Raw genomic sequence first — 19,733 nt, 5'->3', positions numbered from 1 at the left:
AAGCAGATGTGCCCATTAGACCCATTCATCACATACAGAAAACTGCAGACACAGCCTCGACTACTCCTCTCCAGCAGAGAGCCGGACCACTACAGAATCCAAATCACAGTTACCCCAACATGAGCCGGGATGACTTATAGACCCACAGCATGACTGTCAGAGCATTGATACACTGCCCTGATACAGTGCAAGGAAAGACAATGGTACATTCTACTAGGATAAAGATGTTTTTATCATAATTCTTGCAGTTTCACACATTTTAATTAGTCCTCGGCTAAAATTCTGCTTTAAAAGGATCCATAATCCATCCGTGATGCAAATGCACTCTCCTAGGAAATGTGTCTAGACCCCTATTTCCTAAAGGCTGCCTATATAACCGTACATATCTCAGCGCCAATTCCCGAGAAGAAAAAAAACTCCATCTCCTACAGTGGGCAGAGACAGAGAGAGCGACACAAGCATAGTTGACGTACAGGCTAAATTGCAGATGTCGTTTCATTAGTGAGGCCAGCTCATCTCTCAGAAAACATATCTGACTCTCTAGGGCATCTCTTGTGCGTTATGAATGAGACAGCCGAACCCCAGCTCCACTGGAATAAATTAAAGACATTTCGTGACATTTTGAAAATTAATCTGTTGTTTTTGCTCAGCAGGCACTTGTCAAAACGTGGGCGAAAAAATAAAAAACTTTCTCCGAGTGTCCCGGAGGCAACGAGGGACTAGCTGTCCCCGTCAGTACCAGTGAACAAAGTTAACAATGCAAACAAGCCTTTTTTTTAAGCTAGTAAATTTGTCACTCCCCTTTGTACACAGTAATCTGTACAACCTAATAAAAAAACACTAAATGAAAGCATGAAGACATTCCTTTAACAGCACAAATGCAGAGCAAAGTCATTATTGCAAAAACTATTAAAAAAAAAACTACTATATAAAGTATACATTCTGAAGTCCAAGCGGGGGCAAACGGAAACAGAACTTACCTTCTGGGACTGATAAAATATCACATTACTATACACATGCTCTAGAATTAGTCTGATCAGGAGCATTGTGGGTGTTTGTCACACTGGCAGGTGCAGACCTTAAGGGGATTGGTCTATAGAGACGGTCCCAACCCTGGAGGAGGCTGTATTCCTCACCAGAATGAAAAACACCTGTAACATCAGCAATGTGCAACTCAAGGGCAACCGCTGCTAGTCCTTCCTCTGTGTGTGTGTGTCTACTGTATTCCATTATGCATGAACTTACGTGGGTGCACTTTGTCTTGGCTGGAGTTAAGCTGGGGACCACAGGGGGTGATTAGGACACCATGTACCTTCTGTTGAACACACACAACAGCTGCTCTGATGTGGGACCCTCGGAGGTAATGAATGCTCAATGACTCTTGAAACGTTCAGAGGGCAAAATATAGCTAAATATCATGTTTGTATTACATTAAAACTCGAACGATAACCAAAAGTTTTTTGTATAACAGCGGCTTGAGAGTCGTGACAAAGCAAGCGAAGGTCGCTTCAAATGAACACAACGTGGACTTTTTCACTCATGTTCCCTTTGCTGATGCACACCAGTGAAGCAGCTGGGGTTGGGCGCCTTAAAGGCCACCTCAACAGTACCGTGCTGTACTGTACTATACAATACTTGAGGGAGGGAGGTGAGAATGTGTCTTATTCACCTCACTGGCCCAGATTCTCTCAGCATGCATGGGGATCTGAACCACTTCCATGTAGGTCATAGGACTGTTTCTTTTGGCTTCATAGAATAATAATAAAAGGCAACAGCATTCTGTTCGAGAAGTAAACAAAAGTTAATCAAAATCACAAACGTAGATGAAAATTTCATTTAAAAAATGATTAAGCATTCTTGTATATTTTATCAGGCATTTACAAACACTATTTTTCAAAACCAAGATTTAAACATAACCCCTCGACAGAAAGCTTCCATGGTCAAATTAAGTGTCCTCGGCTTGTATTAACAGGAGGACAGAGGGGAGCGAACAGTGTATGTATCTTTAGACAGCAGATTAAATTTCAGAGCGTTGGTGGATACTGTCAAGATTACTCATTTGAATCACTAACTTTAATTTACAATTTAGTCCATTGTTTTCTCAATTCATCAATGCTTTTTTTACATTAATTGATGTAAGTACACAACTCAAAATATATAACAAAGGTCTAGTTGCTTTTTGACATTTTTTTGCAGCAGTGCTTATCATATCTATAATTTATTAACCAATGCAGCTTTATTATGGATGGACATTCCCCCACAAGGCCATGCAGCTATTCATTGTAAGTACCTTTTTAATGGAAGCTGAAGTTGTTTTGCAGCAGACAAATTAATTATTCTAAAACTATAAAAAAAAAAAAAAAAAGGAATTTCAACCTCCAAATGGAAGTGCTTCGGTGGATGTCTACTTGAAAAGTAAACCCCAGGAACATGTTTCGTTTCTTCAGAAAGAATGATGAAAAATGACAGCAGAACCAGGAACAGAGAGTAACACCAGCATAACATCAGGATTTCCTGTTGAAGCGTGATGTAACGATTCATTAATGTAATACTGATTATACACAACAGTCAAGTGTCACCACTAGAATAACGCACACTTTCATAAAGGACTGTTTGCTTCCTAAGTGGACCGAAACAATGGAGCTTCAATGGCTGGGTGAGGGCTCTCACTAAGAGTGACCAAGCAAAGTGAGGCGGCTGTGTGAAGAAAATAAAAATCAAATGGAGTAAGTATAAGAGTGTGTGTATTGGCGTGATTGTAAGTGTGTACCTGCACTTCTTCCATGTCTGCCTGTCGAGCTGCCTGTCAGTCAGTCTACCTGCCTGTGTGCAAGGTTGTGTGTGAAGGCCGGGATAAAGAATAGGAGACAGGCAGAAAACGAAGAAGTGCTGTCAGTCAGTGCTGGCTGAGCAGGGAGCTGATGGGAGCACGAGGGAAGACGCTTGGCGGGCCGGAGCCATGCACTATTCAAGCATCATTCAGACGGAGCGCGACCACTGGGGCAAAACACCACAAGGTTCTGGGCAACACACACGCGTGTGAATACCACACACACCTGCCAAAACTGGGATTTTGAATTCTGTAGCAGGGGGCTACCTCAGCAAATCCAAAATCAAGACTGTGGCAGCACAACAATCAGTAAACTTCAAGTACTTTCTAAACTATTAAAAATGTGCGCCAGTTATGTCTTCCAAAAACACCTGTGTGAAAGTCCTGAACAACACTGATGTGGTGAGAGGCCAGTTAAACCCGTCCCCTCATCTCTTGTTGCAGGCATTGTCCCGGTGTCGTCTGAAGCTGTTTTGCCAGTGAGGTCAGAAAAACAATACAATCAGGACAGACACCTTTATCATGCAGTGTATTAAAAAGTTAAGCTCCCCTCCTATAAACCTTGAATGCTGTGAGAGAGTCCTGAACGGTCTAACTCATCTAAAGGACAAAGTGATGGCGCCAGGGAGCAGACGGCTCGTAAACTAATGGGACTCTTGTAAAAAGATACTCCCCCCTGGATTATACCTGCTCAGGAGGCCTGATGGATGGCCCAGATGGCTGGGAGAGGACACCGCGCATAGACGGGTGTACAGGTGTGAGGATGTGTGTGTGTGTGTGAGAAGAGCTTGTGTGTGTTCTTTTGTGTGCTATAACAAGGGCCGGTGTAGTCAATTCCCTGAAGCTCGCATTGCCTTTAACTGATTTAGATCAAACAGGTTCCAAAATATCTGACCTGGTGACATTCTTTTCGAGGAAATCAGTTTTATGAGGTGATATGATGAAATTTGAAATTCAGTCATGTCACTTTTCCCGGTAATGGTTATATTGGAAGGAACACATTTCACCTATCTTTTTAAAAAACAACTCGTTAATTTGCCAAATTGAAAGCAGAGCAGAGCAGGATAATGAGCTACCACAGTGCACCTGGTGGCGAGAACGCTAATGCTAATGGAAGGCAGAAACCTGTTACCTATAATGCCACTCATTCCTGACTAAAAATGATTCAAATTGTTAAGTCATTGAGATATCCAACCAATTTGTATACATGCAAGTGAGCGTGTGTGCACACACACACACACACACACACACACACACAGGAAAACATGCTATCAGACCAGTACTGAACTGACAACGGGAGGTTTTTTTGTTACACTGATTCCAAAAAGATTTGGAAGCTGTGGTGACTTTGAGTGTTTTATTTTTCAAAACACAGTTTATCAGGTCTTGCTGATGCACTTCTACGGAATCATAACTGCACTGTAGATGTGTCTCTTGCCTTTAAAGGCTTACCCACTGTTCTAAATTTCATACTGTACTGTAGAGGTCATCATTTAAGGAATATTTTAAGCAACAAAAACAAATGTTACACTGTCCCAAATTCTAAAATGTGTTTATGTTGTGTTTTTTCAACTGTAAACTGAATATCTTCTAATTTTGGGCTGTTGGTTAAAAAAAAATTAAAACATTTTTTTTTTTAAAAAGAAGTTTGAAGATGTCACCTTAGTCCTTGGGAAACTGTGAAGGACATTATTTTTTTTATTTTTTCTATTTTTTGGGGGGGATGATCAGTAGTGTTACAAATAAACAGGTTAACCTCGTTATTGCCCCTCAGGAAAGAAGGTATGAATCATTTCATAAGGGTACCATAATATGGAAATTTATGGCAGACTTGGATTACACCGAACAAGCTGCACAGAGCTACTTTACGTTTATTTTCCCTTTCTGCTTTATAACAATTAAAAAAGTTAATCTCACTCCTTACAATATGGGACCTTTAAAGCCTGAGTTTGGAAAAAACACAATAGAATAGCAAATTAAATGCAGGATTGAAGTGAAACTGTTGGCAGTGGACACAGTATAGTATGCCTTCCACTGCACATAAAGCATAGAACAGGCGTGAACTCTCAGGGCTTAAGTGTGTTCAGTCAAGCTTCACTTAAAAAAAGGAAGGAAGAAAAATTCACGTGAAAGACCGCAGTGTAACATCTGAATAAACTAAGCCAGACAATCTAGGAGGCTACTGACACAGGAGACAGCTGGTGGTTGGCCCAACCTTATTAGGTCAGGTGTTTTGCCCGGGGATGTGCTTGGAGGCAGCACACACGCATGAACATTCATGCACTCGTAGATATACTACTGACTGTTAGTGAGGCTACCATACAGGGGAGTATAATTTGAAAGCAGAGGGAAAAGGGAAATGAGAGAATGTTGCAAATTCTAGATTTAGCATTAAGACTTTCTAAGAATAGCAAACTTGCAGCGAAAAACAACCTACAGTGCATTTTCTCCATTTTCTCTCTAGATTTCAGGTTATTGCAGAGGAACCTTCGTGTGAGAATTCACTTCTCACCTTCTCTCTTTAAAGCCGCCATATTTCCCAGAGATTTACCTATGCAGACAGTCTAATGCTGTATTATTTCTTCTTCTCTGCTTCCCAAGCCTGTGATGCACACCTCGGAAAATTGTCATACGCGGACAGTGCTTTCAAACGAGGCATTAGGACTGAGTTAAATTGAATTACATCGCCACTTCCCACTTTGATGGCGGCTATTAACTTTGCAAACAGTGCTGATGGTAAGCCTATCATATGGTGGCTGCTGTGTAACAGGATTGCGGGTTGGAGCACTTCATAGTGCCGAGCGAGCAGCTGTGGCAGAAAAAAGTCACAGGACTGCTCACCACGGCTGCTGCAGTGAGGGTGACGGTGGTCGGGAATATGCGTGCTGGAGCGGTGGAGGTGTAACAAAGAGCTGCAGCACCCCCAACAGAGGGTAGAGACACACCGACACGCAGCAAGGCAATGAAAGGAAGCGGGTGTGTGTGTGTTCTAGTGGGCATTTATTTTCTGTGCTCTTATTGTTGATCAATGTGTCTTTTGTATTTGGATGTTCTTTATGGTGCTGATGGCTCACAGATGTTCAGTGTGTGTTTGTGAACGAGTGGGAGTACATGTGTGAGGTGGACTCATATAATGACTGCACGAAGGGCAAACAGAAAGCAGGGAACCAAAAGAAGCAGGTGAAACAAACAAGGAAGGGAACTGATGAAAAAGAGGAAGGGAAAGAGAGAAAGGATGAAATTACCAAGAAGGAGAAGAGGGGAAAAAGGACCATTGCCATAGCAACAGCAGTTTTCCTGCCATCCGGCAATAAGTGCTGGATGTCAGATGCCAGCTCTTGGTATTAAAATCGATTAAAAGGAGAAGATATGCAGAAAGTCTGTAAAATCTGACAGTGTGACTTATAGGTCATCATAGGAGCTGGAGGCTTACAGAAAGTGCATGATATTAAATAAAGTCTGGGCGATAAAAAAAAAAACATTATGGCAGATACAAGCAGATACAAACACACACAAAATGAACCAGAAACGCAAACACTGCCTCATTCTGAATTTCAAACAGAGCAGGTGGAAAATAAAATATAATGTTCTGTTTAGTGGCTGAAAAAAGCTGAAAACTATTACAACCTCCAGAAAATGTGCACCGCATTTATGAAGTTGTTTCCCCTCATTGTTGGCATGCTGTGAAAATGTCACAGACTGTTATTGTTCCTTGTATTTGCTGTTGCATAACGCAGCTCTGTCTCTTCTTCTTTGCTCGTGTTATCAGCTCATTTGCCCTCTCTCTTCCATTTTCCTGTCTTTTTCAACAAGTTGGAACTTGGTTGTAACTCGATAAAAAAGTACAAATGTCCATCCCTTGTACATGACTCTTGGGTGCTTGTGTTTTTGTGACTAAAGCCGTGCATAACTTGAAGGAGTTGGACCATTCAGTGATGGTCATTTCTTGAAAACCACGGTTAAATAGTTCACACACTGTGATAGGCTGATAAGCGTTCTTCTTTTTTTTTTCACTGGGTCTAGTCCGACGCAATGAAACAAATATTCAGTTTCTGTTTGTTTTACAAATTGTATTGTTATTTTGTAATGTGTTATTTTTTGTATCTTTCAAATGATTTTAAACCGTCACTCAACATCTTTTTTAAAAGAGGACTCAATGATGTTTCGACTTTAAATAAAAGCGATACTAACTGTACAAGAACAAAATTTTGCCCCTGGTTCCTTGAGGGAAGATTTTATCCATATCACGTTGTGAATATCCTTACATGAGTGACTTCAATAAGCCTTAGAGCACGCTAATGTACAGTCCTACATTGGTATCCTGATTTATTTTGAATTGCCTAAACCTCTCACCGTGGCTGAAGGCACGGCTTGCACACTGTATCCCCACAAAAACAAGTGAAATCCAATGTGTGTAAATACTGCTGATTCAAAGTTAGGGTTACCATCATTTATTTGTCCTATATTTGTGCAGTAAGACCTTGTGATTTATAATTACTTACTTAAGATACGCAGATACTTCTGTGATGCCATGAAATTATTTCTTTCCTGACTAATGCAAGGTGTTTGTGATTCCACTATGTTTTGGTGCATTTTAAGAGTCTAATTTGTTGATTATTGGTATACTATCGTAAATCACGATAATGGACAGGATAATTGTTTCGTATTATCTTTATAACACTATGCTTAGTTTTATCAAAAACAATTAAATATATGTATGAAAACATACAAGTTTTAAACAGCTGTGCCGGGACCTTAGCAAGTGTTAGTGGGTTTTTTTTAATCTAGCTCATCAAGGTGCAACATGTCTTGATTTAAACCAGTCATGCCAAATGTTTTTCTCTTGGCGGACCAAAAACTAAAACTTAATTGGGCGGCACAGGCCAAAAACAAATACTTAGTGTATTGTATTGTTAAGTTACAACATGGCATTAGTATCCCAAGCACCTTTAATTGACCGACTTCCAGCCTGCACTCTACCCGCAATGCTCAATAAATATTAGAGATCCATAACCCATATCAAAACATCTTTCTCTTTTCACAAGAAACCACTGACAGGCCAAATTGAACTTTATGTTGTAAAGTCTAGTCCAAATATTCAAGTAGCTTATGTGAAAATAAGAAACTGCTGTGTTAAGTGTTCTGTTAACAAGAAGTGAAACCCGAAGAACGGACTGGCTAAATCATTATTTCTCCTTTTTATTCAAGTCTCCAGCTGGAATGACTCACGACTCAATGAGCGTTCAGTGGGTGCTGCTGTGTTCAGGTTCACTCAACAGACAGGCTCGCCTCAGGACATCAGGAATAATTAGCTCAGATCAACCTGACATCAATCACCCTGCTCTCACACACCCGCACAGGTCATCACCTTCTACATGACCTTACATGCTAAACAGGCCGCTGTCACAACCTGTCGCAAGGCTCGATGGAGAGGAAGGGAGAGATGATAAAGATGTTAATGTAAGAGACATGATAAAGGGGAGTGAGGCAGATTTAACATGATCAAGGAACGGAGAAGACGGTTCTGATGGTCGAGAAAAAACAAGTGGAAACGTGTGACCAACACACCTGTGGACTCTGGAGACTGGCAGCCTTGACATGTCGGGGGGCTTGGCCCAAAAACACGGCTGCCTCTGCAATTAATTACACCATTCAAGTGCGAAACTAACCAATGGATCATCCCGCCCTCCCCTTCCTTGGGGCTCAAGGACAGTCGGTCGAGTCTCTCTTCTACACAAGGGGGCGACATCCCTGCTGACAGTGTCCACTGGTACGTGTGGGAATTAGTATGAGTATAAATGCCTCACAGACAGGCGTGAGGGGACAATGACCTCTGCTTTGAGGACAAGGAGTTTAATCCATCTTGTCGTCTGAAAACTGCAAAAAGCTGTGTAAATGGTGAAATGCTCTGTGTGAAAACAATTCAGTATGTCAGAATAGAGCAAGTTTCTACAATAAGATCTTAAAATGACTCATGACTACAAGTAAACAATAAGATTTGCTGTCCCAGAGATATTTAGTTATAGTGGGCTTAAATATCTTCAAATGGTGACGATTTCATTTTTTTTTTTTTTTGCTTTTTGTATTCTCATCCATATCCCATTCTTTGCTGCTGCAATGACCCAATTCCCCATGGGGATCATTAAAGTTTTATCTTATCTTATCTGCCCCGATCCCTCTCCCTTCTCCGATCACCCCTCATCACCCTCCTCCCCCAATCCTTCACTTAATTATGTCCCGTGAATGAAGTTCATCTTTCATGCTGCCAGCAGCCGGCAGCGTGGCTCGCCCGTTCTGGGCTATCTAATCATGGCGCAGAGACAAAACTAAATTTAGACAGCCGGCTTGTGATGCCTGGCAGGCCCTAATGAGGGCTGACATCTCAAGACACTCTGCTGATGTGCAGGATACACTCACCCCAAGCGGGCCGCAACCACCGTTGACTAACGCTGCCGATTTGTGAACCAGTTTGTTTGGCTCAAAAAGTTTTGCGAGGGGATCACACGCAGAGGTGACGCACTGTGCTGACTAAGGCCATTCAAACTTAATGAAATCTAGCATTTAAATTTTAGGATTTAAGCCAACGTTTCTTGTGTAAGTGTATCTCAAAGTAATCTGCAAGTAAAGCGTCGACACCAAAGGGAACAAACTCATGTGCTGTCATTCAAATAATCTAGACTATTGGTGGTAAGGTCATTATTATTCATCACTTACAATATAACAAATCTACGAGGGAATATCTGAGGGAATCTGTGTTTTTTGGTCAGATCCAAGGATGCTATCCTGCCCAGCTCCACCCTCTAGTCCAACTATGGTCACTTCTAGCTCCAAAAAATCATGATGTGTGAGTTGTAATGCCAATGCTTTGAAATGGCAATACAAAAAACAGTTGTCGACTTCACGTTGGGTTTCTAGTTGGCCCCAATATGGTTACCAGAGTTTGTAAACTCTAAAATATCTACATATGTCACTATCTGCCACCAAAATCCAGTTTTTATCAATTAATACTTAAATTGTCTGACATTGAAGACTTCCAGTAACAGCATTAGCCTAAACCCTTAAAAAAAATTGTGCAGCTTATAATGCACAGCTGATGGAGCAAATCTTGAGTTTTCATTAACAGCAACCAGCAGAAACAGAGAAGATTAGAAAAGTGAAATATGATACAGTACTAAGAGAAGGGGAGAAATCTCAATAAATGTCTTGTTTCCAATAATAGCCAGTCTTAAATTAATGCCTAGTAGCCTCCTCTGTTGTGGTAAATTAATACGACAGCCACCATTTGAGAATGTAGGCTGTGGTATTTAAACTGAGTCGGTTCTGCAGAGAATTATCTCAGACACACTATTTTTGTATTGAGCATATTTAGGCTATTTAGACATAGCACATAACTGTTCTCTTGCTAAGCAATGCACTTTTTTAATTATCTCCCTAGGTCTCACTTTATGCTCCCCTTGTGACAAGCCAATCAACAAAAACTTATAAAAACACACACAATGCAGCATTCACACACAAAAGCTACTCAAGGACAACAGATGTACATCCTTAAAGTTTGCACAGATCTGAAGTCGAAAGGATCTGTTGACAGAGTTTGGCAGAGCATCGTCCACACAACTCCAGTTTTTCTTAGGAGTCAGTGTCTGTGCTTTTGCAAGAACTGATTTGAGGTCATGGGAACATAGTTCTGACTTCACTTGTCATTGGTAATGTGTACAGTCTGAACAAATTGTTTGTCCTTTAGGGTTTCAAGTCCAAGCAAGAGGACTGGAGATTATAATGGAGTTTTATAAAGACAATTAATGCTGTTAGTTCAAGGAACAAAATATTTCACTGCAAATTTAACATCTTCTGTATTATCATAGATTAATCAATATAAACATCTCATTATCATCCTTTCCTGACTACGGAAATAAAGTGTGATGTTTGACTGTATGGACTATTAACTTTAGACTTTTTATGCTGTGTGAAAGATTGACCTGGACTCACCCAGTGCTGGATATTACTTCAGATTCTGTCTATATTGTAATATTTCTTCAAAAATCATTGCTTTCCCACTTTATTTCTCGCTAACTCAGCTTTAAAGACTACGCAGAAACTCTCCCGATTCAAAGCATTTCATCACACAATATTCTGTCTGTAAGTAACAGACATTCAACATGTACACTCCGACAGGTTCAATTTGTTAACCCGTCCGGTAACTGCTTTGATGTAGTTCATCTACTTGTCAACAAGTTGATGCATTGCAGTTGCCAAAAGTTAGTTTCGGAGGACACAAAGTTAACTGTAAAGAGAGAGGTCTGCAAGGATTTCATGGCCACTGGGGTGGCAGGGGTAGCAAACAGTCTCTGGGGTTGGATAAACAATAAAGGCCTGTCGCTTGGGTAGAACAAAGGCCTGTCATTTGCTTTTGTTGTTGCTGGTATTTTTTCCCCTTGTAATCTGCATGTCCAGATGGCTGGATGACTTTCCCGCTCACAGCATCGTTAAAAGCGCAGCACAGCTGGCAGGCAGAGTGAACAAACTAAGAGTGAGAAGCAAAAGAGCGCAAGGAAATGAAAAAGTGAAAGAGCTTAGAGAACAGAAAGACAAACTCGCTAAAAGTTGAGAAATAAAGAGCAAGACCAGAGCAAAAGGCAGACAAGTGGACTGTGCAAGAGTGCACATTGTAACGCGTGCTGACAGATAAATGGAGACTTTTGGAAGGGTATCTCTTACCCAGATCTGTGTTGGGCCCGGCCAACAACTGTTTGAACTTATCCAGACGGGACGCTTCCCTCTCGGTCATGGCCGGGGTGCCAGATGTGTTCTGGTCAGCCATGCGAGCGACGAGCGGGATGACGGGCTGCCGGTGGGGCAGAGACCGTTGTCTGTGGAGGGCTGCACGCTCACCTGCTGCATCTGGTGGGAGGATAAGCAGTAGAGACAGGGCAGAGAGTTACATAAACACACACACATCAAACGGAGTGCTTTCATATGATGCAGCACAGGATCTTGCGGCCATGTTAAAGTCCAAAAGCTTCTGAAAAATACATGTAGAAAATGCAAGGTTGGCAACTAATTATTTTCTGTTCACACAGAACTTCCCCTCCTAGAAACTGCTGTTAATATCTAATTTCCAAGTTCTCTTAAAAAAAAACCTTGGGAAAACACTGAATAATAACAAGTATAGTTTGTCAAACCTAAGGTAATAGTTACTTCAATGTTAACAAAGAAATGAGAAGCTTTATAAAGCATTTCCTAAGCAATTGTTGAGGTTTATTAACACTGTAACTTTGTAAATGGCTCTCAACATAATGTCTAGAGATGAACTACACAGTATTTATTACCCATGTGTTAAAAACATCAGCTGCAACTTAATGTTTAATACATGGTTGAGTGAAATAACTGACCTAGAATTTAATTCACCTTAAATGTACCATTTATTATTGATGTTTTTTATCAAGTGTTATCTTAACATGCTCTCAAAGACAACAATAACATTCTGATGTTTGGCAAATATAACGTTTCCCACGTTAACCATCTTAGTTAAGCGTGTTAGCATGCTATCAGGTCAAAGTACAGCTAACGTTGAAGGAAATGTCTTTAGTTTTTACTGACGGTCATAAAACAAAGTAGAGGACAAATTAAAATTCAGACCTGATGTTGGCACTACCACTAGTTAAATGGTCAGCAATGTTATTCAAATTCATCCTGAGAGCTAAATGAACAGTGCTAAATGTGTGTGTGTACCAAACATGTTTTCTTGCATCTTGTGAACATACCTGCAGCATTAGAGCACTTTATTATAATTCTGTGTTGTGTCACATTTTACCATAATCAAAACATTGCAGCTTCTGAGATCTGGATATTAGCCTTAACCATATTGTGATTCTTATTATGTTTCTATTAATTGTGCAGCCCTATAGTAGCGTGGTGGATCGACCAGCTGACCGACTGACTAATCGATGCTGCCATCCCTAGACCCATGCTGAGTCTACATGACCGTCCAAACGGCCCAACAGTCCCGCTTCCTCTGAACAAAATTGATTCCTTCCATTCTGTTTGGAAGTTTTTCTGTTGCTCTCTTGAATTTAGTTTCTTCTTGCAGCGGGAGAATTTTTCCCAACCTACTTTAACTTGAGGAGTAGTCAGGTGACACAACGTGAATAACGGTGATTAATAGCTGCACAGACACTGCTGCTGCTGACGTTAGCTTGCTGACAAGTTAGCGAAGTGAAGTTGACGAGCTGCAATTTCAGGTTCTACGGGCTGATATTTTTAGGTCTATGAATCTAGTCTGTATAATGCAAATGCAAATGTAGCAAGACCAGGAGTTACATCATGCCATAGATACTAAATTTAAGAGCATATGTGACTGTTCTGACTTTTAGCACTGCCTGGTGGTACCAAGTGAGTTGGTGATGAGTGCCGTTGCTGTTATTTTTTTATTTCTGAGGGTTGCAAAACCATTGATTCAACTGTGAAGCTTTATAACTTGCAGACAAACATGTTCATTCAGCCTGCCAAGGGCCACGGGTTACCCCAGATGTGCAAAAAAGAGAACGAAAACAGTCACAACCACACAGTTATGAACAAGCTGGTGAGGTCGGGACTTCATTGTGGAGAAGGGGCCTCCTTCTGCCACACTGAACACTGAGCAAAGGTGTATAAAGATCCTTGTGAACAGCACTGCCAACATTCCTCCATGTCACATCTACTGCATATAGAGTCACACAAACACTCCATCGCAATTAAGGAACCTGGAATGCTGCCAATTTTCAGATCCTTTTCAGATTTTACAAGAACAAATAAAAGGCCACAAATCTGTTCTCAACTGCTTTATTTGCACTTTAAGAAATTAAAAAAGATTATTAAAGTCGAGGAGGAAGCTTCTTTGCAGTGGAACCTTTTGTGTGATTTTAACAATAAGCCTTTTTTATAGTCCATTTTAAAGGGCTATAAAAGGAAAGGCCAAGCCAGAGGAAGTTAGTAATGTTCACTTGTCAGTCATGGTACACTGCATCAATTATTACAAATAAGGAAGGAAAAAACACATACATGAAAGCAACAGAAAGAACTTCCTCTCTCTGTGCATTTTTGGATGGAAAATCTAAAGACAACAGAGGCCACAGCTCAATGACCACCAGAGTGTGATTCTGTGTCCCTTTCTCTTTAAGCTGCAGGGTTAGTGGGATGGACGGTGCCAAGTATGAGTATATATTGTGTTATTATATGGAGAGAGTCCCTGTCTCACTAATGAAAGCCATGCCACGTGCCATTATCTGATTAGAATTGACCAAGAGAAGAGAAGAGAAGAGAAGAGAAGAGAAGAGAAGAGAAGAAGAGACGAGACGAGACGAGACGAGACGAGAAGAGAAGAGTCAAATCTACTGTAGTCAGCCTTACTGTAATTGTGCATGTCAATTTGTCTGCCAATGTGTGCATGCATTAATGTTATGTATAATGGTTTGTGTTTTCCAAATACGCTCACTAAAGGTGCAAAAGGTGTCGTCTTGCACATCCCTGTACAAGACGTGGCAGTGCATGCAAGCCTGCCTTTGTGTGCTGTCTTCTATAAGGAGATAAGAGGAATTGCCTGAAGGCGACGGGCGTCTTATGTTATCTGTGTCTAAACACAGCAGTGGGGAGAACGGCAGACAAGCAGGCAGACAGGCAGATGACCTGGCAGACAGGACAATAGTCAGCCAAACATTCACAATTTACTTCATAGTGCTGCTGCCACAGCGCGGCTGCTGATGTTAGAATCTATACAGTAGAACCATCTCTTCACAACTTTCCTCCTCCTTGTGTCGATAAGAGAGAGGATAAATCTGTTATCACAAGGATTCTGTGTTGCTGTGAAGTGCTGCTGCCAGGTTTCAAGTAAAAGTAGAATTATGACCTTGAGGTTGTGTACCTCGGCATTGCACTTTACAATCATGTCTGTCTGGACTACTATATGAGGTGAAGACTTTGAAATAAGTTAATAGAGGGTATTAAGTTTCGCTCTAGGCAAAACGGAAGATCTTACTATATTTACATGGTTCCTGTATGTGCTCACATGCTTTCCAAGTAAAGCTGATTCTGATAGAAAAAAGAAGAAGCAACAAATTGTAAATTGTATTAAAAATCACATTCAACCTGACAGCAAAGAAGCTTAACACAAGGAGCACAGTTTCAAGGTAGGCACCCAAGATCAGTGGCAGAAACGTATTTTTGTCAAGCAATACGATGTCACAGGGAAGTTGACCTTTGACCTTTTGGATATAAAATGTCATCATTTAATCATTTTCGGGATATGGGCTAATTGCCTCTGTGAGGTCACAGTGGCCTTGACCTTGGACCACCAAAATCTAGCCAGTTCCTCTTTGAGTCCAAGTGGATATTTGTGCCAAATTTTAAGAAATTCCCTCTAGGTGCTCCTGAGATATCATGTTCAGAGGAATGCCTCAGACTGACAGACTCGTGAATGGACGTACAACTCAAAAATATAATGACTCAGACCACAGCTATCATCCACAGGGAAGCTTATGAAATATAAAAAATTAAAGCGAAAATTCAGAAGAGGTGACAGAGCAAAATCATCAGCCATGACACAGAGAAGGAGAAGGAGCAGAAAGAGACGCTTCAGGGATTCTCATTTTAAACAAATAGCTCTTTAATGCAGCGTGTTTCGTCTTCTGCTTTGTTTGTATCTTTATCACGAGTGGTGAATTACAGGGTGGCCCTGCAAAACCAACCCCCATCACTTGCGACACTTTGATTGTTACTAAGGCTTTGGTCTTGATCAGAAACTGTGTCAATGCTAAGCACTGGACACTCGCTCTAAACCGCAAGCAAGTCAAATGACTTGATTTATCACTAACATAGCTCTACAGAGTGATAACATCTGCCAAACAGTCTCTGTGGCTCTGTTGATACTATTCAAATGTGATGACATTAAGCAGCTGTGAGACCACAGTGAGTATAATATACAAAAGAATTATGCAGACAGACAAAATGTTGATGTAAACTCGTGTATTCCATTTTTATGCTTTTTATGGCGACATTTCCTGTGTTTGTTTTCCCAACATCTAACCCCTATTTATACAGGATACATTTGCCAAACACCCTGTTTCTAGTTACACTAAAATAAATGTAACAAAAACATACACAAACAGAGCAGAATCACAGCCAAACTTAAATGCGGACGTTAAACTTATCTTGGAGGAGTTTCATTGCATCTTTTTAGATCCTCCACAACACTGGTGAAGCACTTAAAGTAAAAGCAGTCGAGCTTTCATTGTGCAGGCGAGCCAGGAAACTTTTTGGACACTGAGCAATGGCACTCACTAACCTTTAGGTGACCCAATTGGAGCTTCGCTGTGGGACTTCACTAGGCGGCCATCAGTGTAAGGACTGCTCTGGGAGGCAAACGACACCTCTGGGCTGGTCACGTCTCCTTCCCCCACCCTGTACTCCTCCTCTTCCTCATCCTCCTCCTCGTCCTCTGCCACCTCCTCCTGCGTGTCCTCTTCTCTCGGTTCAAGCTCTGTCGTATCATCCTGCCTCTGCCTCTCCTGCTGCTTGCTGTGATTCTCGATCACCTGTTCGGTCAGCAGAAAAACAAGGTGGTGAACCTTAGGTTTGCTGATTGCAGACAGAACTTGTAAAGCTCCATATAGAGTATAATAAAAGTGTGCAAAGTTATTTCATATTAATAAGGCAACTGTGACTCGACCAACACTGAAGAAGAAAAGCATGCATCAGGCTTAATTGGATCTGGTTGTTCACCTTATTCGCCGTCTCCATGACCACCTCGATATTAAGATTCTGTGCAGCCATTGCCAGCAACTCGTCGTCATCGTCTCCAACATCCCAGGCATCACTTGTGATGCTCTCAAACTCCTGAAAGGTGGTGGCCTTCTTGGGCTTGCCTGGCGTGGCCGGAGGAGGCTTGTTACCTGCTTTAATCAGGCTGGAGGAAAAAGACAGGGTCGTGGAAAAAAGACAGGATAAGGCAGAGCGAATAAGATTAAAGAAATTGAGAGAAAAGGCAAGGGGGGAGTGTGGGAGAAGGAAAAAAGAGAAGTGGCAAAGAGGCCAGGATATGAGAGAAAAAGGGAGGGAGATAATGAAATAAGCAGTGTCGACAAGGGGGAAATGATAGAGATGAGAAGTGAATCATTCTGAAACTGACAGGTGGGCAAAGATATAAAATAAACTAGGCTTAACAATGTATTTATTAATAAACATTTGGCCTGTAAATTATCCACATTTTACTGACATTAGAATTTCCATTAACAACACAATAAAGACACAGGTGCGTGAAACACCACCTAAAGCTTTTGACACAAAATCCAACTGAGTCCGTTCAAAAGACAGAAATTCATTGAGTTGCTGTGTTGGTGCTGTAGGACACCCTTTCATTCAGGAGGAATAAGTAACGCAACGGTAAAAGAGACCTCCATTAAACTCAACATTGCCTGTTTTATCATGCAATGCAGAGAAAGGTCAGTGGGAAGGGTGGAAAGGCAGGAGTGGAGGGAAGAAAGGGCGCAGACTTCTTACAAAGACTGAGATTACCATGATAAAGAGAGAGACATGTCCATATTAGCTTACTTCCCTCATAACTTGAAAAAAAGAGGCTCTGAAAATGTACTCAAGCAAATTAAACTCAACCCTCTGTGGAAATCTACATGATTAAATATCAGTCCAGAGAAATAAAAGGATTATTATGTAAAGCAGGCTGTTTTTCTTTTTTTTTTTTCTACTAAGTGCGTGTTTGTCTTTGTGTGTGAATAAAATGAGACTAGCCCTATGCAGAAGTTAGTGAGAGTGGTTAGTAAAAAAAATTTTCTGCAAACTTTACATATTGAGATTCTACAGTTTTTCTTTTGATAGTTTTTAGCCGCTTACAAAATATATATAGCAAAGTTTAGTCTTTTTCTTATTGGTTAATGCAGTGGTGCCCAAAGTGGGTGGTGGGTCAAGGTATTATGTATATTATAAACATTTTTTAGTAATCCATTACGCTGAAATTGCAGCTGTATTAAAGCAACAAAATGTAACTTCCTGGAGAAAGATACGTAATCGTCCAGTCTCATCCACAGATTATCAGAGTTGGCGTCGGTCCTCAGCAGCCCACCCAAAGATCAAGTCTTTGTAAGTTAAATTTTGTTGCTACAGACAAAATTTAAAATAAATTCCATAGGAGTTTGCAAGCAAAAGACATGTATGTGTGTGGGTGGGGTGGCTTGTGAATACTGTTGTCTGCAAAAGGTGGGCCAGGCAGAAAAAGGTTGGACGTTTTCAAGCAACTTTAAATTCAAGTTTAAATAAAAAGTTGTATTAAATTATGGCCGCTGATCATCCATGATGTCACAGGTCTGCCTGGTGTCAGCTCTCATCCGGCCAAACAAACACTTCCACATTCCTGATGAGGATGTGGCTGTTTTACAGTATCAGTCCTTTATATAGCAGCTTCTGTCTTCATTGACTAGCTGGGTAGCTCCTCAATTCTTCAATTTTTGTGCTGTTTTGCTGTCACAAACTCACTCTCGACTGGCATTCATAGTGAATTGAGATAATAAAAAGCGATTAGTGCTCTAGTGAACCAGTGAATTAAGTCATGAGTGATTGCCAACTTCAGCATCTGGAGCAAACTGCTAGCATCAGCACAGAAACTCAAATTAGCAGTGGTAACACTGGTCCAAACTATCTCAACAAGATTACAGAACATTTACATACGACGACGAAGTATATGTGACTTACTTAGCATGAAGGAGAGGGTCGAAAGGTGGATGTTGTGCGCCATACACATGCTGAATGCTGAGGAAGTGAAGAAGAGAGAAATGTATGAGCTAATTCATAACTGGCTGTCAAGCTAGCCACGTTAGCTTCTTATTACCCACAACAATACCAGGTAATACTATGATACTGCGATGAGTGTAATGAAAACGACGTAACTTTGTTGTAATACCACACCTACTCTATAATATAAAATGGTAGCTGTGTCATTAGTTACAAGTCTGTGACTGCGGTGTGGGTAAATTGCTCAAATGTTAGCTGCTGTTAGCAACGTAGCTCTTAGACAGCTAACAGCAGAGAGGTGTAAACTGTGATTGCGGGGCTAATTTACCACAGACGCTGTTGTGTTCCGAGTGTTGAAACTCGCAAACGTTGTGCATTAGGTCAGGACAGTTGGTGAAAGTGAAAGTTACGTTTGAAGCCCAACAGTGAGGCGTCAGTTTGAGCAAGGCTAGCTACACTCAGCTAGCCGACAGGAGGGAACACGTCACTCACCTGCCAGGAACCTTCGCTGCGTTTCTTTTCCAGAACTGTTTTTTATTCCCGTCGGTCGACATTTTCCCTCTACGGCCCGACCAGTCCCGAACACAAACACGCGAACGCTGTCGTTATCTGTAAAACGTGAAATTTGTGTTTATTTACACCAGGTCCCCTCCTCCAAAACTCAGAAAGCTGCCATGTTGATACTGCCTAATCGGCAAGCAAGCGCCGCTGTGATTGGCTGCGGCGACACTTCCTCGTTGTGAGCCAATCACAAGTGAGATTCGCCGTTAGGTGGCGTGAGAGGCTGCTGACGTAATGGTTTACTGTCTTTGCCATGTTGACAGAAACTACAAGCTGTGTGTCAGTCGAAGGGGAGACCATCAGCATCAGGACCACTTCCAGAACAGTTTATAGCTGCAGCATACTCTGATGTGTATATAGTTTTGTATGGATTACGTATCGATTAGTATCGTTTAGTATTTATGCATTTTTATTCAAATTCAAGTTTGGAAAGATTTTCAGAATGAAAAATATGCGTATTGATTGATGAAATCATCTTTATTGACCAAAAAGCAAAAAGAAGCCATTGGTTCACTCTCCCTGGGGTGTGGGAGGTAATCAGCTGTATTATCATATACATATGAATATTCAT

At 41.1% G+C, this 19,733-nt stretch overlaps 1 protein-coding gene across 3 annotated transcripts in view; it reads right to left on the bottom strand.

Moving 5' to 3' along the window:
- The window catches only part of tbc1d22a (TBC1 domain family, member 22a), a 135,503-nt gene extending 116,184 nt beyond the window's left edge, over positions 1 to 19,319 (bottom strand). For all 3 annotated transcript variants that reach the window (XM_030440067.1, XM_030440066.1, XM_030440065.1), the window contains exons 1-5: positions 19,094 to 19,319; positions 18,563 to 18,619; positions 16,583 to 16,766; positions 16,146 to 16,395; positions 11,546 to 11,728 (exon numbers count right to left, since the gene is read on the bottom strand). In XM_030440067.1, coding sequence (XP_030295927.1) covers positions 11,546 to 11,728; positions 16,146 to 16,395; positions 16,583 to 16,766; positions 18,563 to 18,619; positions 19,094 to 19,155 — 736 coding nt within the window. In that variant the 5' untranslated portion in view covers positions 19,156 to 19,319. The remainder of the gene's footprint in view (positions 1 to 11,545; positions 11,729 to 16,145; positions 16,396 to 16,582; positions 16,767 to 18,562; positions 18,620 to 19,093) is intronic.
- Positions 19,320 to 19,733: the final 414 nt, after the last annotated feature.

Source organism: Sparus aurata, chromosome 14 (genome assembly GCF_900880675.1).
Source record: "Sparus aurata chromosome 14, fSpaAur1.1, whole genome shotgun sequence".
In the NCBI taxonomy this organism is placed as follows: domain Eukaryota; kingdom Metazoa; phylum Chordata; class Actinopteri; order Spariformes; family Sparidae; genus Sparus; species Sparus aurata.
Note: the sequence above shows the minus strand (reverse complement) of the source record. Positions and strands in the feature narration are given on the sequence as shown.